The 25,688-nt window shown below is 33.2% G+C and overlaps 1 protein-coding gene and 3 non-coding genes across 5 annotated transcripts in view; 3 read left to right on the top strand and 1 right to left on the bottom strand.

Annotated features, from left to right (window-relative positions):
• LOC149480081 (furin-like protease 2) overlaps positions 1 to 25,688 on the bottom strand; it is a 224,507-nt gene that overhangs the window by 10,254 nt on the left and 188,565 nt on the right. For both annotated transcript variants that reach the window (XM_089707161.1, XM_089707162.1), the window contains exons 3-4: positions 11,378 to 11,482; positions 67 to 240 (exon numbers count right to left, since the gene is read on the bottom strand). In XM_089707161.1, coding sequence (XP_089563287.1) covers positions 67 to 240; positions 11,378 to 11,482 — 279 coding nt within the window. The remainder of the gene's footprint in view (positions 1 to 66; positions 241 to 11,377; positions 11,483 to 25,688) is intronic.
• Positions 14,719 to 14,789, top strand: TRNAG-GCC (transfer RNA glycine (anticodon GCC)). Its single transcript has one exon. It is a non-coding gene; the product is annotated as a tRNA-Gly (tRNA).
• TRNAG-GCC (transfer RNA glycine (anticodon GCC)) lies at positions 18,616 to 18,686 on the top strand. The gene has a single exon. It is a non-coding gene; the product is annotated as a tRNA-Gly (tRNA).
• Positions 25,098 to 25,179, top strand: TRNAS-GCU (transfer RNA serine (anticodon GCU)). Its single transcript has one exon. It is a non-coding gene; the product is annotated as a tRNA-Ser (tRNA).

Below are 25,688 nucleotides of genomic sequence, written 5' to 3'. Positions count from 1 at the left end.
CTCGATCAGCTGTTTCAACTACCCACACGAACAATTTTTTTAACATAACACAAGACAATTACTTACCAAATACCACTCCTCCCTAAACAAGGGATCAGGGAACAGCGACGGTGTGATCGCGCGATGCCTCGTTCGATGGGAGGGCAGCCGCCTCGACAGCTGCGACCAGAGCGGCCCCTCGTACGGCTTGTAGTCACGCTTCACTCGCTTCTTTTCGCGCTGCTGCTCGAACCATCTCACCTGGTGAAGAAGTGGGATTATCAATACATTTATTTGATTTGGTACATCTAACTAATCGATAGAAACTGGGCGAGTATTGGATTACGTATTAACATATCATTCTTTATTTATTTATCCTTTATTGCTCTTAGATAACTTAAATATGAACTTAATCTAATTATAAATTAAAACAAATGGCGTTCTTATCGCTAAATAGCGATTTCTTCCAGACAACCGGAGTACGGAAGGAAATTAGTTAGTTCTTGTTGTATAATATTTCCTAACGCGAGATAAATGACAATGGTACAACGTTTCTTACTTTATAAAATCATGATTCAATTCGATCAATGGTTACGTACTCCACACACAAACACAAATGTGGTTTAGAAATCGTTGACACTAACTTATAAAAACTAATCTACTCGTAAATTATAAGAATAAATCTGCTGTCACAAACGATTTAATTAAAGCCTCAACTCATCGCTCCAACGCGACTCGTGAGTCGTCAAACTAATTCCCGCATCCAATATCGCATGCAGCTCAAAACTCGCAAGTACGTGGCTCATGTAAGTCGGGCGAAATGGAACAATTCTTTATTCTCGCGCTAAACAAGACATTCGAGTGCGCTTTGGACGCTGCAATTTCACAGTTGTTGGGGAGCAACAGACAGCGGGGAAATAGCACGGGCTCCCATTAGCATGAGAAAGGCCACCGGGACGCCGTGTTTCATTGCGGCGTAATTTTTAACCGCCGAGGTAAGTTGCCCGAATCGAGCCCTTTGTGAACTCTCAACTAATTTTCCACTTCTCGCAGTGAACTTTTTCTCGTGAGTTATGTACCGTAGTACGTAAATTTTCCGAAAAATTAATTTGAATTCCATACGCTTGATATGGGTACGTCGAATTTACAACGAACAAGTCATAATTTACAACAACATAATCATCACGTTTAATGTGTTTTCGCATTAAATCCAATTATGTAAATTGTGTATAACCAAAGACTTCATTAGTGTTTGTATATATATTTGATGCATACATAAATCAAAATCAACGATACGCTTCATCACTAATTTGTTATTATATAACATGATGTGGTTAATTAAAATATTCAACTATTTTAGACTAATGTTTTACAATATAATAGTCCGTTTAGTCTCGGTGCTAATGCAATATAATATATAAACTTTTATTTATAATATACTAGCGGTCCGCCCCGGCTTCGCCCGTGGTACATAATATTTACGTTTTCTCTACGTAAAAACCATCCTCGTACTTCAAGGAATATAATAAAAAAGAATTATCGAAATCGGTTCAGCAGTTCTCGAGTTATGCGCTTACCAACACATTTTGCGATTCATTTTTATATATAAGATAAACGCAACTTTTCAAGACTAATTTATCTTCCACACAAACCCATATTACGGCGGGACACAATTAGACATAAACAAAAAGCTCCGACATCCGAGAGCGTCCGGTAAAAACCGCATTACCATTCCTCTTAATAACGAGTAAAAGATTTAACAAAACGGGACAAAAGTACAACAAAATAAACTGTATTTATTATATATACGCGAGCGGAACATCCGACCCGTCACTGTTTGTCTTACTCTCTGGATAATTTAATAAAAAAACCCACATTGCTCGTTTGTACCGATTTTCCTCGGTATTTTGTACGTAATGTAATGCGGTGGATTTTGCAACCGATATTCGCTGGCCCAAATTTGGCATAACATTTCAGGATCACGTCATTTCGGCTTATATTCATTTATTAGTGTTAAACTGAATATCATATTTGGATTTCATTTAATATTTTGTATATTCATAAAGGGACACCATTTGAATTCTCGTGTACACTTTTATTTCTATCACTAAAATATTATCGGATGGAAAAACTAAAAATATAAAAAGTACTCGTTTTATTACAATACAGTCGACTGTAAATGTATTAGCATGCTTGATAAATATTGTACTTAGTGCTAATTGAATCTAGCTACACCACGTTATTTTGTAAAGTTTTAATCAATTACGTTTACACCCTATCTACTAGTATAATTGTAAAGTTGTAAGCGTTTAATGTGATAGGTTCGTTTTACAGATTTGGACGATAAAGTGCATTAAAAAGCATTTTGATTTGTTCTAAAAACTAGCGGAAAAAAAACTACCTTTATCTGGATAATTAAATTTAAACCAGCAAGTTGCTGTACTAAAGCTCTCAAACATTTCCACGCTGCGTTTATTGAATATTATTGGAATACTTCAAATTGTAAATAGGGACTGGAATTTTTGTATTAACTACAAACGACAAAGCTCCAAGGATCGACATTACCTAGAAAGATTAATGTGATACATAAAGGAAAAATTCCTACAAAATTTGACTGAAGTTTTAGCTCAAACTAGCAAAAGTAGGGCAAATAGCCACAAATGCATCCTTTCAAATAACTTGTCTTCAATTTCAAAATATCGTAACATAAAACTTAAACAACGCTCCCACCTCCCCAACCGAACATATAACAGCAATTTATCTTTCAGTGCAGATAAACTTTTTGCCTAAACCAAATCCCGGCATATTGTTTTAGCGGCGCTTGTTAGCACGTTCAGCTGAGCAAACATTGGAGTCAAACATAGTTATACAGTAAGGAAAAACAACCTCATGAAAAACGCACTGTATCTTGTTTATTATACCCTCGTTTTTATTCCGGATTGGCTTCGCGTATCGAATTAATTATACACTTTATGTGAAACCTCATCATGGATTTTTGATATGGCTATTCATATTCAATGATAACTGGGTCGCGTTTTAGAAACACTGGAAATAAAGTGAAGAAATATTATGTTTAAAATTTTGTATACTTAAAAAATAAATCTGAATCCAAGCAATATTTTATTAATTAAAACCAGCATCGAAAACATATAACAATTTTTTAAAAGTGATATTATGAATATTATCAACGCAACTAATAAAACACATTACAAAAATAACCTCACAAGAAAATAATAAAACCATCTTAACACGACGCGGCAAGCAAGCAAAATTGCCACAACGAATTTAATGCATAAAAATACGTCCACTACAGTACACGTATATTATGCGAAGTATCTCTCACATCTCAGCGGAGCACATCCTATAAACAGTAACGTAATAGGGTTCTAAACTAATACAGCCCATCACGAGAGAAAAGGTTCGGATATATTGTGACAAAAAAGTCATCTGGCCGCACGTTGGTACGTTTACCCGACGACTTTCCTCGACACGGCCTATTTTAATCCTTTTATAAGATTTTAATTTGAAAACATAATATATTTTTATTCTGTGATAAAAACGAATTTTATTTTTGGAAAAATTTCTTGGAATTTGTTAAGCATTTATGGAACAGATAAGCATTAATTTAACCTCAAAACAAATCATACTTAGTTTTTATTCTTGCAAATTAATCGCACCTATTGAACTTTTGCAAAATTAACATTCCAAGCGTATTGCCATTTTTAACCGACTTCAAAAAAAAGGAGGAGGTTATCAATTCGGCCGGTATGTTTTTTTTTTTTTTTTTTTATGTATGTACACCGATTACTCCGTGGTTTCTGAACCGATTTACGTGATTCTTTTTTTGTTCGATGCGGGATGGTGTCGAATTGGTCCCATAAAAATTTTATTCGGATAGGCCCAGCAGTTTTTATTTTATGAGCATTTTTGTCTGTATTTGTAAATGTTGCAAGTGCAAGTTTGAAGTCGGTTGTTTTTAACGCAGTTATTGACTTCTTTTATTCATTCATCAGTGCTATTTTTTTGATTCTATCATATGTCTAACTTTCATGTAGCAGTATGTAGATGAGTGCAAACATAATAAAAAAAAAACTTTTTCATTTTATCACCACCGCGCGAAAAACCTCTATTTATTTCAAAACCATCTCCTTTGCTTTATAATTCATCGTTTTAGTTCCATGCATCACATTTCATACAAAGCGTTAATTACAAATATTTCCTCAAAGCGCCAACATAAATAAACACAAAAACGCGCCTCCATAAAATTGAAATATGACGTGTTAAAAAATTAAAGCCTTGAAAATGCCTTCACGCGTTGACTATTCATCACACCTCGCGCGTGGATATCAGGAATCTAATTAAAATTCTCAATAACGTTCATTATGAAGCTATAAACAGTGTAATGGGTAAAGAAGGTTGTTTATGATGTAGGGAGGGTGGTTGTGATCAACATGAGAAAGGCTGGAATGGAACCGCCCCTTAGTTTTATTAGGCGGTCGGAGCGGCCAAGTTTGCTAAAGCTTTGTTACAATGTACGTTTCAACACGCCGTTCCTGGAATGCGATCACAATTTTCGGATGTTTTTTACAGAAGAATTTATGTGTATGCTGATATTGGTGGTTCTTTTGATTGAATATTTTTATACCATCAAATTTTCTACCAATTATTTATTTATTTATTTATTTATCATTTATTCAGGAAATTATTAATTCTTAAGACTAAACAATTTAAAAATACTTACTTACTTAAAAACTAAAATTACATTGATATATAAAAAAATAAAAATAAAAAGCAATATTCCCTGAAAAGGTCTTGGCTCAGCACATTGCCATAGTTCTTTGAACCATGACGCTGGTATTCTGCCAAGACCCGTTCGAGGAAGTTCAGCGTACCAAACATAAATTAATATAATATGTAGATAGTATGAAATAATAATATTTGTGTATATAATAGAAATAAAATATAGAAAATATGATTAAAGAAAAAACAAATACATAAAAGTGATATGAATAAAATAAAAATATAAATAAGATAATACATAAAATAACGATAGTGTGTAGAAATAAAACGTGAGAATATCATAGTAATAAAAAGAAAAGATTTCTCGTGGCAGCCCTAAGTCTGTGCGGTGTGGAGCGAAATACTTAAATATAAATCTATTTTTTACTTTGTGTATCAAGTAAATGGGCTTTGTACAATTTTTTGAAAGAGTACTTTGAGCACACTTGTTTAATCGGCGGTGGGAATTAAGATAATTATTAAGCATATCAAGCGAATAGACAGACGAACAATTGGGGGAGACATTTAAAACCTCTTAGATTAAAACCCTATTGCCCATCCGAAAAACAAATCAGAATTAAAAAAAATTCTGTTATATTATCTGCTCCTTGACACGTCTCCCAATTTCACAACAACCACGTTGTACATCAATAAAAAGCAAAACAACAAAAACCGCGACCGTCAGACGCATTCGAAGCCGGAAGCGAGGCGTTAGCCACATTGTCAGTGTGCACAATGCTTTACAGCTATCGGCGCACAAAAGATTCCATCGCCATGGATGTGGTTCACAAGAAAACTTTCCGACCCGACCGCCAGAACTATTGTAAGTGGACGTTTTATATCCGACACGTCATTTTCGATACTAACTTTTTGTTAGTCTCCGTTGCCGTCAATCCCCTACAGATTTATCTCTACTTTTATAGCTATTTCTAAAACATGTTTGGAAACTAATTTCTTGTTACTGTCTCATGAGATCATTCATGTTGTAGAATGTCTAGTTATTTCAAGTGCTCTCTCATAAGATTAATATCTTCTTCTACATTTATTTCAAACTCAACAATTTCCTTTTAGTCGACGTCGATGTAATCTTACTATCACTGCAACTGATATAAAAATAAGAAAATATTCAAAACGGAAATAGCCAATATTTCATTAATTCTGCAAACTGAATGCAAAGACGCTTTACGTTCCTACTCTACAACTAAACATTCCTCCACTCTCTCATCGCAAGTCCAGTGAAACTATTACTCCACACTCTCTCACAACCTCAAGTATATAGCGAAGCAATTACACCGTGATTGAGTAGCAAATGCCATTACCTAGTGCATTGCCTTCAATTAAGGTTACATGGATAATACCGCGGGCTCGGCCACCGAACGAGCTTCACGCCTGCGGCCGAGTGAGGGCCTAATCCACTTAGTTATTGCTGCGTTAGAATATTAGTGGCCACCGCCGAAATGTATCCTGGTGCAACTAGTCAGGGTATTACCACCCACTATGTATCAGTATTAAGGTGTGATGTGTTTAGTTCATATCGGTAGGGTACAGGTAATCTGTAAGTGCAGTTTGCAAGGCGGGATTGAAAAAGGGTAGAGTGTGGTATGACATACCATACCATACTCCTATATAAATACAGCCTACATATATACCATATTACTATGGTATATGTATACTTATGGTATATGGTAGATTGTTTTATAGTTAGATCAAATGACTCAGAAAATTTCTTCGATTCGATTTCACTTACACTATGATATTCACAATGTACATACGTAGTATAGCAAAAATACTTATTCGTTATTATCTGTTACCTTCGTCTTACAGAAAATTTAGATTGAATGTGAAAGTATTTTGTGGATTACAAAAGAAGCTATTAAATGTTATTTCCTTCTTCATTCCACCGCAAAACACGTGTATAGTTCGTACACGTGTAAAAACATTTAATGTTAAGGATCAGAAAAAAGTATTAAAAAAAAATACGTTTATCTGTTTAGTTTTAGTTTGTACCTGCTCCACCCGAACTGACTCGGGATAAAAAATGTATCTTTCGGCTGGTAAAAGACTTTTGAAATCGATTCAGTAGTTTTCGTGAAAACATTACAAACAAAACATTTCGTATGTATAGACATACGAAAACACAAATGAGTCCTTTAAAATATTATTAGTTTTAATCTAAACTCAAACATACGTGGTTTATCCTCCTAGATAAACAGCACAGTCAACCCCAACTAATGCTTAGTGTAAGTATACGTTTTGCGAATACTTGAATAATTCTAGAGAGCAGAGAGCTTTATTACCATTTTACGGGATTATTAAAGCGACAGTTCGCAAACCGTTTACACTGAACAATTTATAGTGAGGTTTTAGAATGAGAATACGCTTTTAAAATGTAAAATATAAAACGATGAGCGGAGATAAGAAGATTAGTAAGTATTCACTTTATTCTTAAGAGAGTTAGTACAATTTAAAACCAGCTGACGTTACTATCATGTTTATCGGTACATCGTAAGTACAGTATAGTAAGGTGTATACCACGTCTTAATCAGCTTTCTAATAACGTAGCAAATAAATACGAAATACAAATCAAAAGAAGTAAATCGATATGAAAAGACACTAAAATTTTAAAATCGTGGCTCCTGCGCACGAGAGAATCGGTACACAGTTTTTCCGGCCAGCTACCCTACATTATAACTTCAATTGAATTTGACAAAAAACAATACCAATAAATAAGTTAAATTGTCGTGTCTCCGAAACACCGCTTGAGCCAAACTAACACAATAAAATGTCTCGTAGAATAGAAATCACCACTTAACTATCGGAAATTTTTATATTATTATTTTATTCAAGTCTTAGGCGTTTCTGTTACGAAGTACCGGCCCATAAATGTTTAGTGGAAGCGGGCCCAATAATATCCGATCTGGAATGAGAACCTTTTATATATATATATATAAATAAATAAGAAAACCTTTGTTTATATACATACAATAATATATTGTTTTCTCCAGTTTTTGTTAAGAGATAAATAATGCGAGTTCATTTTTTTATATAATTAAATAAGTAAATTTTAATGTAGGTAATATAATTTGTCATGCAATAGCATTACTTTAAGTTTTAATACATATTCGTATAAGCTATATGCTTTGAAAAAGCCAAAAATATTTCTAGAATATTATTAAACAAGTAATTTTCAACTTCGTTAAGATTTCTCGAACTAATATTATATGCTGAAGGATATAAATCCTTACAACTGTAGAGTTTAAGGATTTTAATTTATGATGGCTGTTTAAAGAGTGGAAGTACTCAATTATTTTCAAATTTTTAATTTAAATCTTAATATTCATTGAATAAATTTATATTTAGCATTGTAACAATTTTTACTAAAATCTATAAAAGCTTATTAATAATTGAATGAATTCATTAAAATCATCCCTCAAATATATTATTATGTTATCTCATCGAATATCTAAAGAATTCATCATTACATATCTGAATAAATTTCGAGTCCCAATTAGAATTTATGCATTCATAGTTTAGCTATATAAAATACGAGTAAACTAAAATTTGCATAGCTTATGCTTCATTTACACATATAAATACTGCCAAATAAATAGTATCAGCATTAATATAATTTATTATGCACATATTTTACGGTCCATACTAACAATTTAAGCTTTAGTTTTCTAATACGAGTTAAAACTCCAATACCTATCATTAATTACCTAATAGCAATTATTCGAAATGAAAATGTTTAAAATATATAATAAAACTAGATATGATTTAAATAAAAATAGAGGATTTATTTATGGCTATAAAATCCGAATTTTATCTCTTGGTTATCAATTACAACTAGATCTAAAAAGGTTATAGATATCTCAACCTATTTGCAGTGAAGAGATAAATTTCGTTTCTTAATTTCAAATTAATTCTTTAATCTCAGAGAACTCAGATATCTATCGATTTTATCTCTAATTACTCGTATTGTGCTAGTCGTTTCGCAGTAGTTTCAATTCGTGATAAAGCATATCGATCTCTATCAAATCGTAAGATAGCGAAAACATGTTATTACGCTTTCAAATTGAAGCTTAAAATAGGGCTGCCAAAACGAGTTTTATTAAAAAAAATTTTTTTGCTGTCTAGGAAATGTAGGGACATCAAACTATGGGTCAAGTCTCGATAATTGATGTTCGAATAGGAAATTAAATATTCGATTTGCATTACAAGTATTAATACTGTAATACATTATTCACTTCATCATTATTTGAAAACGTCTTCCTTAAAACTAAAAATAAAAAGATCCGTGTCTTACAGCGCAATCAACAAAAGTTTCATTAATAACCTGAATATTTGTACTAAAATTTTTGATTCACACCACATTATTCTAACCTATAAACGAGCATTCAAACCCCCCTAACCATTTACCAACACATAAGTGTGAGCCAAAGTCTTATATTATCTAAAATATCGGCACCATCCTGCCAAACCGGTTAACGACATTTTGGCAGCCCTGAATGCACCGCGAACAAATAAAATTCGATAGAGGATATAGACTGGGGTAGAAGCCTTTAAAAATAATGAAAAGATAAAAAAAATCGCAGTCGGATGAAACCCATTAGAGAAGGAGGGGAATATGATAAAAATGTAAGGAAAAATAAATTACGGTCAATCCGAATTCGGGAAGCGGGAGGGGGGAGCTTTTAAGAGAGAAAAATGGTTTCTCCCGATTTCCGACAAAACTACAAGTCCTATAGAAAAAAGTTCAATGGCAAAGTTATAGGTAATTAAAAGTTCTACAACTTTTGTGTTCACAATTTTTTCACATAACCTCAAAATTTAGGTGAAAAATTCAAAAAACCAAGTTTTTGGTCTTTTATTTTTATCTACTTCAAAATTTATTTTTTTTCTACGAAATTTGGTGGAAACTTACTTTATTATGTCCCAAATACACTGTAATTTATTTGATTGAAAATATTTATTTTTTCGCCTTATTTTGAATTAATACCAAAAAAACAACCTAATTTTCAATCGAAAAGTCACCCGTCAAAATATCAGCTTTTTTCAAAAACTTGGAGTGCCTTTTATTCATTGAAATCTCTACTTTCATATGGTGTAAAAAAAATAAACACCACCATAGTAAATGTTCTCAGGAAATGCATACAAACAGTGTGAAAATTAGCTTTTACTAAATCAGGCATACTTCTTGAACTCTATATCTTCTCTTGTATCGGCTTTTCGGTAATATTTCAAAAGAAAAATAATTAATTGTTCTAAATTTAATATTTTCCAGCATATTCAAAAGCAAAATGATGTCGATAAAAACATTTCAGGTAGTTCGAGAAGTGTGCCTGATTTAGTAAAAGCTAATTTTCACACTGTTTGTATGCATTTCCTGAGAACATTTACTATGGTGGTGTTTATTTTTTTTTACACCATATGAAAGTAGAGATTTCAATGAATAAAAGGCACTCCAAGTTTTTGAAAAAAGCTGATATTTTGACGGGTGACTTTTCGATTGAAAATTAGGTTGTTTTTTTGGTATTAATTCAAAATAAGGCGAAAAAATAAATTTTTTCAATCAAATAAATTACAGTGTATTTGGGACATAATAAAGTAAGTTTCCACCAAATTTCGTAGAAAAAAAATAAATTTTGAAGTAGATAAAAATAAAAGACCAAAAACTTGGTTTTTTGAATTTTTCACCTAAATTTTGAGGTTATGTGAAAAAATTGTGAACACAAAAGTTGTAGAACTTTTAATTACCTATAACTTTGCCATTGAACTTTTTTCTATAGGACTTGTAGTTTTGTCGGAAATCGAGAGAAACCATTTTTCTCTCTTAAAAGCTCCCCCCTCCCGCTTCCCGAATTCGGATTGACCGTAATTTATTTTTCCTTACATTTTTATCATATTCCCCTCCTTTTCTAATGGGTTTCATCCGACTGCGATTTTTTTTTGTTTCTAAAATTATCTACTCTAGTCTAATAGTCAGCCGTCAGCGCTAAAAGCATTTCAAAGAACTAAGTGAATTAGTTTTTGTTATCACTTCATAATCTCAGATTCATATCGACATCTGAAATTTGGGATACCGAGCAACGGAGTGGGACCGATACTTTTGATATTCTCGCTGTAAAGGAACTATCTTGATACAAATGGAATTAAACGAGTCTAGATTGGTAAATTCGAAAAATAGTTATTTTATATATTACAAACTAGCGGTCCGCCCCGGCTTCGCCCGTGGTTCCTACATTTTTAAACTATCCTATATCTCAAGTTGGATCGAACTGCACATGATGTGCGAATTTTATTATAATCGGTTAAGTGGTTTAGGAGTCCATTGAGGACAAACATTGTGACACGAGATTTATATATATTAAGACTTATAGGCTATCCGCTATTGAATGGCTATTGAAAACGAAATTTCAGAAATTATATCAAAGAGTAAAACGTAACAACATTTTTTAGTTTGATAAATAGTTCAGTATCTTATTGAATTATAGAAAAAATATGCATACAATTTTTGTAATTCACCCTTATATCGCATCATCTCTTCTTCGTAAAACTCGCCGGCTCAGAATAACCAATATTCTAGGCATGACACAATATAAAAAATTTATGTGCATACCTGTGGTTCTTCTGTCAACTTGCGATGATGTTCCATGTTTGGTTCCGTGGACCGCTTGTGCACCTCGTGGTGAGATAATAAGTAGTAGTCTTTCAGTGCTCCAATCTGTAACAATTATAAAAAAAATATTTAAGTAAGTACGTATTTACAAAAATAGAACCATAATATTATATGTTTAAAATTCTATAGTCACCAAAAAATATCCGGAAGAAATATACGATAAATTTACATTATAATACAAAAGTAGTGGTAAATTATGTACCATCCTAAAACGTTGAAGGAACGCTAAATATAACCAATGGAATAATTATTATTTGTAAAAATATTGAAATACTTTTTGTAAATATCTACAATGAGACGGTTTATTCAAATGCATTATGCACAAAATATCAGCAAACCAAATAGCAATACTACCTTACAAACGTAACGTATATTTCCAGTTATTCCAAACACTTCGGCAAATGAAAAAGAATATGGAACATAGAATCGAAAGCAAACAATTGGCAACCGTTTCCACCAATCATTGCGCGATGCGCCCAAGCTTTTATTTGCTATTAATAAATTAGATTGCGCCGGATCCGATTATTTCATTGGAGCCGCCGACTTTATTGGCTTTCGTTTAAAATAAACTCCTATTCACAGACTCGACGTAGAAAAAAGGCACGATAAACTTCTCGAGTCAATGTTGCGCTCTTAATTTTTAGCAATCGTTTGATGGTGGTATTATTTGCAATGAACGTGGTAAACTAACAAAACATACTATAATTTCATTTACAGCTTTTACAATTTCCTCTTTGATTGCCATTTCATAAAATATATAACGATCCTACAAATCCTATCAAAATGAGCCAAAATCAAAAGGAAATGGGAATAATACTTTCATCTAATAAAGGAAACTGTACCTACGTAATTTTACAATTCATAGTATCGAGTGTGAAAAAATGAAAATGATATTTTTGAACCAAAATTATTTAATTTTTACATCGTGATAGATTTAACACACCAATACAACTTTTACATAACTCAAAATACGCTTACTATGTGCACCATAATAATTTAATGCAATCGGCTTTACATCACGAATTAGCCAGCGCCTCTTATACCACCGCTGGGTCATTACAAGTACTCTTTCATACGAGCCCTCATAAAGCAATCCATTACAATCACATCACAATTAAGTATGTACCTACAAAGCTCGAAAACGTGAAATAGTAAAAACGTATACCTACCGACCGCTAAGTGCCTCCATTTTATATTTCACAGCCGCCGGACAGTGGCGGCTTTATCTCGCTTTAACATAAATTTATTTAATTTTTTTTAAACATTCATAAATAAAGGCTATTATTCGTTTTCAGGGTTCGTAATTTATTTATGAACCGCACTGTACTAGGTACATAGTTAATTAAACGTTTATTTTGTGCTATGTTTTCGTGTATGAAAACATAAAAGATAGGAATGTATGAAGGTACTCTTTATAAGATAATGAAAGGTAAAAATTGGATCACATAAATTGTAGACAAAAATCGCACAAAAAATAATAGCTTTTCCAAGCATTTAGAAGTATTAAAACATGTTTTTGTTTGTGACGGTTACTCGTATTAAATATTAAAGATGAATTCTGAGAAATATATAGCGCATTTCATTCAGTAGTGATCTGACGAACGTAATCTTGAAAGCTTATTTCAATATTAATTAATAACGTCTTAATTTCTCATAATAACAATCGTGCTATTAAACAATTGTACCTAATTGTATAATATTTACCATCTAGTCCGGGATACATCGCCCATTTTTGCAAGTGATTACTATCAAGCTAATTTTTCGTGAGTAGCTTTATTTTGATGAGATGCCCAATAATGTCATGTTCGAAACTCTCGATTGTGGTAGCTTACAGAGGTAACAAGGATAAAAAATTTTAATTTGACGGTTCTCAAATATTTATTACGCAATTTGTAGGACAATATGTCTGTTGAATTATATAAGTATGTATTAAATAAGTGAAAATAAAAAAATCAGCTGGTTAGTAATCATTTATGATGACTTCGTTATCGATACACATTGGAAAGGGGGACTCTTTGATCAAACCATAGATTTTGTAGGACAAATATTTTTTCGAATAATTTAGATAATTATCTTGAGATTGAACAAAAAAAACATTCAGTTAGTAGTTAATATTTGAGAACCATCAAATCAAAATATTTTATCCTTGTTTCCTCTGGTAGCTACCACAATCGAGAGTTTTGTACGTGAAATTATTGGGCATCTCATCAAAATAAAGCTACTCACGAAAAATTAGCTTGATAGTAATCACTTGCAAAAATGGGCGATGTATCCCGGACTAATCGTAAACGACCGTGATAAATTCTTGAGACAAATATGCATGAAAAAAATCCGGGCAGAATATCAATCCTCCAAAGTCACTCAATTCAAAACTATTCTAGAACAAGATCGCAAAATTCAAAAACAGAAATGCAATTCTAAATTCAATTTCATTCAAATCGAAGAGCACAAACCTAGCAATTACGCTCACAATTTTTTACGCTAAAGCCCGGTCCACACGCACGCTCTTAATCCGTGTATTACTTTAATCCGGGCACACGGTACAAGAGTCGAAAATTATTGCTTGCCGGCCTTACAAATTGCCCGGACCGGGTAACTCGGTTACCAACTCGCGACGGTTAATTTACAACGCACCCTACAAATTAATATCTCTGATTTGGACCCTTGTCAGCGCGTGAACTTTGTATCAGTGCGCCGAGCCTGAAGATGTAGGATGTAAGATAATGTATTTAATTTTTGGGAAACGCGATACTTTTCCGCTGTCAGTTTCATTTAGATATGTGTTAAAAGTACGACAAAACTTTGAGCTAAGTTCCTAGTTCTCGAGTTTCCATGTTACAAACACATTTCTAGAAGCCTAATTGCTGCAAATAAGTTGCCTATCATGCATCTAACACTGTGTGCACAAAGCTTTACCTCCACCGCACTATAACTATAGCTTACACGATGATTAGACGTCGTTACATCAAGACTTACTATTCAGCGAATGGTGAACAGAACAACTAAGGTTTGTACTTTGAAGCAATAGAATTTAGACGTATCACATACAGAGGAAAAGCTTTAAATGTATAGAAAAGTATACTTAATAATAATGTTTTGTAAGAATATTTCAAAGCTCATTCAAGAATAAAGGTTTAGCAGAAGCCAATAAGATGTATTAACAATTTCGAGCTAAATTATCAACTAAATAAAAAAGAAATGTTCTTCTCGTCGTTTCTTTTAACAGGTAGTAGGTGTGATTGGTATATTATCTCTTTCGAAATTTCCCACTCGTTTAACAAGCATCGGTGGTTCAGTGGTAGAATGCTCGCCTGCCACGCGGGCGGCCCGGGTTCGATTCCCGGCCGATGCAAGACTAGTTTTTTTTTTTTATTATTTATTATTTATATCCAACATTCCAATACCATAGCACTTTCATACATCAAACCGCAAACCGATATATTCCGCTAGCGAAAACTTAATATGTATGAAAGCGATACAGTTACATACGAAATTTAGTCCTACATTTGGGCAATATTCAAATTTCGCTTTTGAATTTTGTATTCATGGTGCACATTCACTTATCCAACCGACTGTAAGGTGAGCGGTGACTGACACTTGCGCAAATATACTCGTATTACTATTACGAATATACATACAGAACTAACAATGTTCGAAATATAAACGGTTCTTACAAAATTGTATATTGAAATATTTTACAAACCCACTTATGAAGTTAAAACTGCTGTAATATTTTAAGACCTCGAAAATCACCTTCCCATGACTGTAGTGGTATATTGCAAATAAGTACAGAATAGATGAGACCTTTAAAGGTAATTAAAAAATCTAGATCGTTATATAGATTTGGAAATCATCTAACCTACGCGTCTCTCATCATTTTTGAAGTAATTTTAATAAGTCTCACAACGGACTTATACCCAAAACCAATACCCACATCAATACAAAGAGACATTAACCCTGCTTCATACATGATTAAACAGACCTTTTCTAGGCTTAGACACTTCAAATCTTGCTAATTTCCATACAATTTTCGGTAGATCACATTTCACCTATCCGTTGTACAACTGACTATACAAGGCTTCAGTAACAGTTACTAAGTACGAATATTTGTTACCTGACTGGCAAACCGAGTAATATTAAGTGCTCTTTGTCTTTAGTTAATTTTCTCCATATATATGTATAATTGCAAGTGCATATTGTCTATTTATATTATACATACATTTTAATAATAATAGACCATCTCTTCCTATATATACCTCCCACCAATACCTTCGCAATTCCTTAATATCCAAAAATATCGACTAAAACCTATAGGTACCAATAAGGGGAGTAGATACCTATCGTTAGAGTGTGCATGAAATCACTTCAAATTACATAATTCATTGAGCTAATTCGTATCTCTAAAATTATGCTCTCATTTATATAGCACATTTAAACGAAATTAAAAGCGATAAATTGATCATAGTTAATTTTACAGCATAATATATGACATATTCGGCTCGTCAGAAAAGTAAAACTAAGCTTCTAAAGCATAATTCAACTCGTAAATTGAGATATGCTTTGTAAAAATTATTTCTAAACAGGAATTAGTCAGGCTCTGATCATAGTTTAAAAATTATAGTCACGATGTATTTTTATATTAATGAAAGAATTTATAATATCGGTTATGCTAAAAAACAAGCAATGCAATCTTTGCTGTTTATCATATTAGAACCGTAGACCGCCATTATGTTATACGGAGTGTATCAAATGAAATGTCTATAGTAAAACAATGATAAACAAGTCACCCCTACAGTTCACTGCACAGTATCTAGAAACTTTAAAGTTAAAGGTCATCGTCGCTATTTATAAAATCTACCCTTAACTGTTTCAACATCATGAAAAAATGAATCCTTTTCTTAATCTATTTTAACACCAGAATCTATTCTTAGCGCTAAAATAGATTAGAGAGATTGTCCTTTATTCATTTATATAAAAACTGCGAAGACATCGTCAAAAATAGCTTCTAGAGTAAAAAAAATAGACATCTTCTCATAGCCTATCCGGAAGTAATTTTATCTATGGTTAAAAATAAAAAGAATGCAGTAACAAAATACTGAATACAGGAAAGGAGTAAAGACTAGTGCACAATTTCGGTCTGTCCATTACTGTAAGCGACTTTTTACTGAACACCTGCGCGACATTACCGCATTATACACACCTTTAGATTTACAAAATATTTTAGGGGGCCGTCTCTCTGGGGCTTGCACATAATGGACTGTTTTTGTTTCGTACATCTCTGTATGTGTAATATGATACCATCCGAAATTTGCGTACCGCGTACCTACACATTCAAATACAATACATGAAACTTTATTATAAGAAAAACGCACACACACACACGAATCATTCATGTGGAATTTCATGTACAGTTAACAACAGTTATTATAATTTGATTATAAAATGTCTACTTAATTAACCAATTGCAGTGTTCATTTGTGGAACAAATATAACCTTATAAATATTTCATGTACAATCTTTTTCGTTAATGATAAAATACCACCATACCATGTTGCTTTATTGTTAGCGTTATTCGTGAAATGCCAGTGCATTTGTGAGTACATTAGTAATAATATGCAAGCTGATTACCGTGCACTAGAAAGAAGGTGCAATGGCTCAATGAATTATCTATCCTTCCATATATATCAGTACACATAACAATATAGTATACTTATACTAATTATCCTCCTGAAGATAAATCACTTATTCCTTGTATTACTTCTTTCTACATTCTCAACTGTTCTCCATCCACATTATCACCAAAACCGCACTACTTAAAGCGCTATCAGTGCCCATAAAGTCGCATTTAAACCGATCATTTAAACTTGTTTACCAGAACGACACTCGAAACCGGCGTTCGTCCCGGATTAAACAGAGACAATACAACGGACAACCCAACTAACTGTTAATCTGTCTTAACCATCGTCTCCGTTGTTTCGACAACTGTGCCTACTGCTGTGTGTTGGATCCTCTCGAATGACAAACAAATTAAGCGTATCGACTTGATAAAGGCTCAGTTCTGCTGCGGCTGACGTGACGCGTGTACTATCAACTCTGTGTTTGGATTATTTTCAGTTGCTCGATTCAACGCATCAACGGTTGCGACTGATTGCTTTTCATTACGTACCTACATTGTAGTATAGAAATTCTGAAATATAGGCACATTACTCTATGCTGTTCTGCATACCGAAATATTAAATCACTTATTTACTATTTTAGAAAAGTCACTTAGCAGTTGAGTCTCATATCTATTTAATTATCACCATGAACAAGGTACCTACTACACCTTACTGTATAAAAATTATGTTTTTCTAAGAAGGCGTAATTGTATTTTTAAGGAGCTTTTAACGCCGGGCACTTCTGCACAGCCCCTTACATTTTTACATAGCTACATAGTGTTATAGCGAGAGCCTCACAGCATTAGTCATGAATAACTAAAGCCATGAAAAATCTTCCAAACCAGGTGCAGTGAAAATTCTAGAATTCGCCGGCATTGTGAACCAAATCCGATCAGACCCGTCCGGACAGGAATAAAAGCGCAATTTGCGATACAAATAAAAATGTTTCAATAGTTTTTTGGCGGCAATATATCAAAGCTTTGGGGATTCCGCCAATAAATATCGATATTTACCGTTTTCTAACGAATTAGATGATTAAGGAATATCGTATTTTTTAGTTTGAATCGCTTGCGAGACGAATAATTAAATATGTAGTTTAATATTTTCGTATGCAAAAAACTTGTTCCAAATATATTTAATTTTTCATTAAAATTTATATCTCTAATAATAAAACTTTATTAATATCAACGAGTTTTCAACGTTTTATTTTAATTTTTATTGGAGTTTTTGAACAAATGCTTTAAATTTATATAATATTTATAACTAGCTGACGCCATTCGAGTTTGAAGGGCTTTTCGACCAGCGTTATGATATTGAGTTCATTAGAATTTTCACATTAATAAAATGTGATTTATTTTCAAAATAAAACAGGCACTATAATATGTAGGTAAATATAAATTAAATTTTTTTATAGTTTGGTTAAAACTAACAAATTAACACTTGTGTAAACAGCTCGGATAATATCAATTACTACAGTGAAATAAACATTATTTGTATTCATATTTTAGGTTGTAACAACAAGCATCGGTGGTTCAGTGGTAGAATGCTCGCCTGCCACGCGGGCGGCCCGGGTTCGATTCCCGGCCGATGCAAGAGCTTCTTTTTTATTTTTGTTTTTTATTTATACGTTCTCGGATGTATAGCATATTTGCTTTTATATTTAATGTAATCTTTATATTAAAATCGATAAAACTTCAACTAAATTTCATATCTAAAGCTCTTCCTAACATGCAACAGAGCTAAACATAAAAATGATCAAGTATATAGTAGACTTTTTTAAATTAATACTTATAATGCACCTTCTAATATATTACCAATAACCAGTGCTTCGACTTCGACTAATCGACTCCAACACGTCGACTACGACTGTTGTCTGCTGTAATCGGCAGCTTAATATTCCGTTACATTGAGCACGTTGTATTATCTGTGCTTAGTACTTCCAAACTGCTGCTACGTGCATCTGCAATACTAGTGTGAATTGTGATAGTCAAATAATATGCAGAACTATAACCGTATTGTTTTCGATAATAATTTATAAATGAATAAAAAAGTACGCTACACGTCGCAAAAGTTGTCTACTATAATATTACACGACATGCAACAGAAATTATTATTTTAAAATTTTATAAGTTTATTACGACTGAAAGTTTTATAGGTACTAATGAAAGGAGTTCGTGCTACATAAATAAATTAAAATTGTGCTTCAATTTGTCTTACAAACAAATTTTCTACATTATGCATTTTTGAAACATCCTAGTAAAATTGTCTTAAAACATTAACAACGTTAATTTGTTTTTGATATAAATACTCCCGATGAACTCGTAGGACATTAAGTACATGAGCGGTCCAGTGAGTATTGTAGCTCGTAGCAGTGCTACGCATTTAGTGCTACGTGTAGCGTAGCTAGTAATGAATGAAGATAAAGTAATTGTTTTATTGTGTATTATGACGAACAAAGCAGGGCTCTTTAATATAATATAATATTAAACAACCTTTCCATATATCTTCTATTCACGACGATGAAGGAATATATATTTAGGTTTAGTATTAATACCTATATAAGGTTCTTCGAAAAATTTCATACGAAATAAGTAAATATAACTATTTTGGCCATAATTAACAAACAAGTATTAATACAAACTAACTCTATAACTTGTAGTTTTAAAACGTAAAAACTTATCAAGTATTCCTGTATAAAATTCTCATTTAACTAAAAACCATAAGTAGAATGATAAACGGGGCATTAAGAATTCCTTTTAATATTATAACCGGGACAAGAATACAATCAGTAGGAAGACTTTTGATAGGATTTCTTTGTTCACGAGCTCATTATCTTAACTGCACCTAACTGGTTATTGTCACATCTTAATAGCGAGCGTCGCGCCACCTCGCGCCGTTCTTTTGTTATTTTTAAAGAAAACGCAAAAGCTAGCTTTACTTTAATTAAGAAAATCTCAGATATAACGAGGTTTTAAAATACAAAACGGCACTATTAGGTGCATTAGGGAGACTGCTTGTGATAACTACCTTTGATTGTTCTTAAAGAAAATGACATTTTTAAATGTAGATTATTCGTTACATTGTTGCACCGTCTCTGCGAATATTATTTTAACTTTTGATATTAATACTTTGTTTGAGAGAATAGTCTGAAAAACACGGATAAAAAGGCGTTCTTGTAAATGTGTTCTTGGAATATCATTTTACTCTGGAATTATTTTAAAGTGTTTGACGAGCATTAAAAGGTTTAACATTATATTGTAATGGATTCGTAAAAGTACTATAATAAGTAGGTAATGTATTTACATTACTTTTTAAATTTAATTTGTTCTATTTCTTACACAAAATATACATATTCAAATACTTATAGGTAGTAAATTTTATAAATCTGAATTTATAATTCGAAATTAGTGATTTATTAAGATATAATTTTGTCTTAGCCTTAGACTTTTGTCTCAGCTCATCATCTGCCATGTATGAAAAGTTTCATAATTTAAAAAAATCCACCTCTCCATTCTATCATTCACATCATAATATTCGCAATCGTAAACAAACCACCACACACTACACAGTAGTGTATAGTTACAAAAACGCCTCGAACAAATTGTACAATCCATACGAGAACTACGCCCATACATCAGCAGGACACGTTCGCCCGACATTCGTAAATATTTCCCTAGTCCCGACACGTCTTTATAATAAAAACATCACTCGCACAGTCACCAAAAAATAACGCAACATTAGACGCGATAAGTTCGCAAATGCTTTAGGGTGCGCGTCGATATGTACGCCGCGTGCGAGACGAGATACCTACGTGCACGTGAATTCAAAGGTAAAATATTGTGTTGTTCTCAAATATATTTTGGTACATTGCTGTTGTGATAATATTATAGTATTCATTTGAAAATTTTTCGTATGTTATTTCGTTGGAATACTGTTCGATTTATACATACTTTGTAACTAAGTTACCGCAAACCCTACTTTTAACGACCAAGACCATCTAAAATCCAGTTCGCAATTATTTTATCACAAAAAGAAACTGTCTTGCAAGTCTTACAATAATTCTATAGTGTAAATCTTCCGTCCTAAGACCTTTCCCGTCTTATTCCTAACGAATAAGTATGTATTAGAAGCTAAAAGACCGCGCATATGCTTACAAATGTACCCCTAGCCTAACAACAGTTCGGTATTTGCTAACAAAACCCACACACAGCGCAATAAACACGAAGTAGGCGCAGGTGTGTCGATCCGTTCGTAGTGGCAAGAAAAACTCACTTGTGATCCGTGAACAGGGTGAGCCGAATTGACGACCATTACTCATAGTGCGGGAGCTTATCGAAGTTTTGATGTAATGTACTTTTTGTGGGAAATAAAAAATGAACAAAAATTCATCATAGTATATAGAATACGCAGTTAAATAAGCGAACGTGTCGTGTGTGATTAAATCACAACGTTCAAGTATTTCTGAGTTATACATTTCAGCAATTGAATCATCTCAATCAGTTATTTGGACAATTATTTTGGGTAGAAGCTTAAAACAAAATATTTCCAAAAAAATTAACCAATTATAAAACCACTTTCAGTTATTGAAAAATCATTTATGCACCTACGTATTAATTAACAAAAGATAATTGTATCCCACAAGTTGTTTAGTCTAGACCAAACTAAAAATAAACACAATCAGCTCCTAGCCTATAACCCTCGGGCTATAATTCAGGTGTAGGCAGGTGTCGAGACGAGATAAAGCTCTGACGTCACACGTCCCGTGATTTAGATATCGCCTTTCACGCAATCTGCGTTTAAATAAAACTCCCCAAGATTGAAGAATAAAATAAAGTACCTTTATATTATTTATTTTATAATAAAGTTTAGAAATTAAAAATTTCTCCTAATCAAGGGCATTTTGTATGAAACTCCAAATCATCTGTTAAAACAACATAATAAACTGAACACATGTCAATATGTGCACATGTGTTTTTGAACTGTTTCAAATCTATATACGTAAATAGATAACAAGTAGTACTAATAGCGACTTTTGAGTCATAAAAGTTACTTTTTAACTAGAAGTAATAGTCTAGTATTCCAACCAACAAGATTAAATAAATTCTCAGTATGCTGTAAATATCACCAATCAATTGTATTAAAAACTAATACCATTCGTATCCATAAATAATAATTCTAGTACAATCTAAATAACTTTGTAGACTTAAAAAAGTCTAAACAGCAAAATGAGAAAACGATTTATGAAGTGATATTGCGTTCATTCGTCTCCATGGACTCATCTAACAAATTATTTCACAAAAAACTTTATATTAAAACTTATTCGTCTAATAATGTATAAAACTACCATTTAAAAAACGTATTCTAATTGCCCATATTTGACAGTTTACGTGAAATTTTAATATTATCGTGTAATACTTTATTGGACGGATAAGTTTTAACCAAGCATTGAAAAATCGGCCCTAAATCCAAAAAAAAAATCCAAACTGAAACCCATACAAAAACTAAACGAAACGTAAAACATATGTCATGTAATACCCTCACCGCAGATACATTTTCATACAACCCATTTAGAAATAGTTACAGCCCGGCGTTGTTTAAAAAGCCGCCGCGAAAGGGCAGTAATAGGGACATACTTTAGCGCCTTAAGTGCCCTACGAGGCTTCCCGAACCCGGCGAATTTTATCGGCCGAATGTGACATATAAACGCCCACATGCTAATGCGCGGCTGATGTAAAAACTTCTCATAGAAAAACTTTCGGGGACGGTCGGTTTCGTTTAGGAAGCCGCTTTAATGGCCTCTTGAATTCTTGTTTGTGGTCATAATGCGTTATAGTGGAAACATTGTAGCGCCACCTCAAAGGGGATATAAAAACTTTGTTAATTGCCAGCCGCGCTGAAATGATGGTTTGAATGCGAGAGGCATGTACCTACTGTGTGAAATTTACATTGCATTAATTGGTACGTTAGTTTTAATGGGTTGTATAACGCTGTATTTATTTCACATCACGTCCGTATACTCCAGAAAGTTTTGGAATAGACGAACATAATATAATGGAGACGCATTTTACCAGTTAAAGCTCTTGCCAGGATAGGGGTGCCTGACATAATATAATAACTTTTATACTAGACTTTAAACATTTTAAATCAAAATACAATAAAAATGTTATCAATCATCAATATAATATTATATATTCATTTCTACAATAAATACTCTTCCCATCCACCCAAACACTCGACCCATAATTTTTACCATTGAATTATCGATTCGGTTTGGCATGTCACCGCTCGAATGCCGTGCGTCTGATTGGCCTCTCATTTGGCCCGATTGTGCCTCACGAATACATAATTCCCGTACACCAGCGCCATAGATAATCGCAACTGGTATACGGGCCTGTCATTGATTGCTAACCGCTCAGATGTGCCCGGTGCCCGTGCGAATACGTGATCTTATGTAACAATGCCGCTTGTAAATACCAATGTGCAAAGTACACCGCAATTTATGCTGAAAGTATTGTTTTATTTGTGGGCTTTAAAGACATAATGCTCTGTGTTATTTATTTTTGAAATTATAGGTGGTATAATATTATAATTCAGTTGTTTTATTTTCTTTTCAATGGAGAGTCGAAAAATTATAATTCACGATGAAAAATAAAAGCAAAACAAAAATACATAAATAAAACTAAATTACTGCAATGTAAACACACAACACAGAGCTCGCAGGCCACTTGAAATAACAACGTATAATTTAACTCGAAAAGTATAATCATCCGTTGGTTCGAGTTGTAACATAAATTATTTTTATATCCGAGACAATTTGCTATGCTCCTCTGGATAATACAAAAGTTGTAACGAAATTACTGACTTTCGTTGACTACAGCCCCGAATTTGTGTATAAGTTAGCAGCCAGCATTAGACATCCTTGAGGTATACCTGAGCATTATTACTTAGCAATTGAGGTCAGGGCCCTTCATGTAGTTAGGAGCACGTAAGCTTTCCATTTTGTAACGAAATAAAAGATGAGCTTGCGTAGTAACAACATGGTAATGTCGCTCGAGAGAATGAACTTGTCGAGTGTATGCGTAGAAATACGAAAGGCGATCACATGGGTCACTTTATAGAGAACGACTGGTCTCTGAGGAAACGTCAGTCGGAGAATTTAGTTGTTACATGCAACGGCATCCGTTCAGGGAAGACATTGACAAAGACAAACTACCTACTAGAATAAACAACAACGTAAATACTCACAAGAACTTATATAAAGAACACAAATGAGTACACAAAAACTGAAAACACCAACAAATAAACAAACAGCGACTAAAAACAGACGAGCTGAATATTCGCAAAATAGAAGACTTAATAAAAGGAAATCACAACTACACAATTCCATAATTAAACGCAGTCGGACCACTCAAAAGTGAACAAAGAAATCTAATTAAGAACCACAAAAACTGAATCAATTCAGTGCTTTTTATCACTAAAAACATAAGTCCCCTAACATTAAGTGACGCCGTCTCCACAATACCAGATAGGCTTATTATTCCCAAATGAATATTCCTCGCCTAATGGACGCGCACTTCTTTCATTAAAACCTACATAATGTACTCTGCTTGTGAATAATTACAATTCTTTGGAATATTAATGTGGCTGGCTAGGATGTCGCGAATTTCATTTCGACGCTGTCAATAACTAAGAAGTTGGGAGTAGAAGGAGTATTGTTGATATTTCTATACAGTCTAGTGAAAGGTAATCACAAAACGTACTATAGTATCTGAGTAATTTCCATCTACAGAATTAGTTATATTTTCAATAATAGTAACGAATTAGAAAAAACTCCGTAATTTAAATTTTATCAATAACAAAAATACAACAATTTTACCTTCGTTTGAAAAGAAATAAATACAGAAACATAGAATATCTCATTTCTATATTACATTTCTAACGTAAATATCCACAGGAAAGTGTATTCTATGAAACGCTGTAATATTTCGAGAGGCTTCTCACGAGACGAGGTGGCCGAGAGGTTAAGGCGTTGGACTGCTAATCCAATGTGTTCTACACGCGTGGGTTCGAATCCCATCCTCGTCGATATATTTTTATTTATTTTTCTATTCAAAATTTAAAAATAACAACACTATTACAAAATATACGTTAGGTTATATTAAAAATTTCGTACACAAAAGCTTTGGTATTTTTTCCTTCTTTCTTAACATAGTTTCTCAAGAAATTCCATCCAAGTAGGTGATATAAACGTGTCACCTCAACTATCATAGACGCAATCTTATTAAGCGTATCTCGTAAACAACACAATAGGTACCTACAGCGGCTACAGCTAACAAAATATGCAAGGATTACGTCACAGGAATATCCACCGTCAGGTTACCCGGGGCCCGTCTAATAAATATGCATTGTGTCAAATTGCATGAATTATTCTCAGCGAAAAGATTCCGAGGAAGGAGGCCAATAAACATTTCGCCTGTCAAATACACTCGAGGGCGCTAAATCGACGCGAGGCTAGTTCGTTTAGAGCCTTACGGTAGGGCGGATACGCGCGAACAGTTTTTCACGCAAACCACTAAGAAAATTTAGGCAGAAGT

The sequence above is a fragment of the Colias philodice genome, chromosome 19 (assembly GCF_061535455.1).
Source record: "Colias philodice isolate Cphi_HAF_F1 chromosome 19, ilColPhil1 Martin Lab GWU primary, whole genome shotgun sequence".
NCBI lineage: Eukaryota > Metazoa > Arthropoda > Insecta > Lepidoptera > Pieridae > Colias > Colias philodice.
Note: the sequence above shows the minus strand (reverse complement) of the source record. Positions and strands in the feature narration are given on the sequence as shown.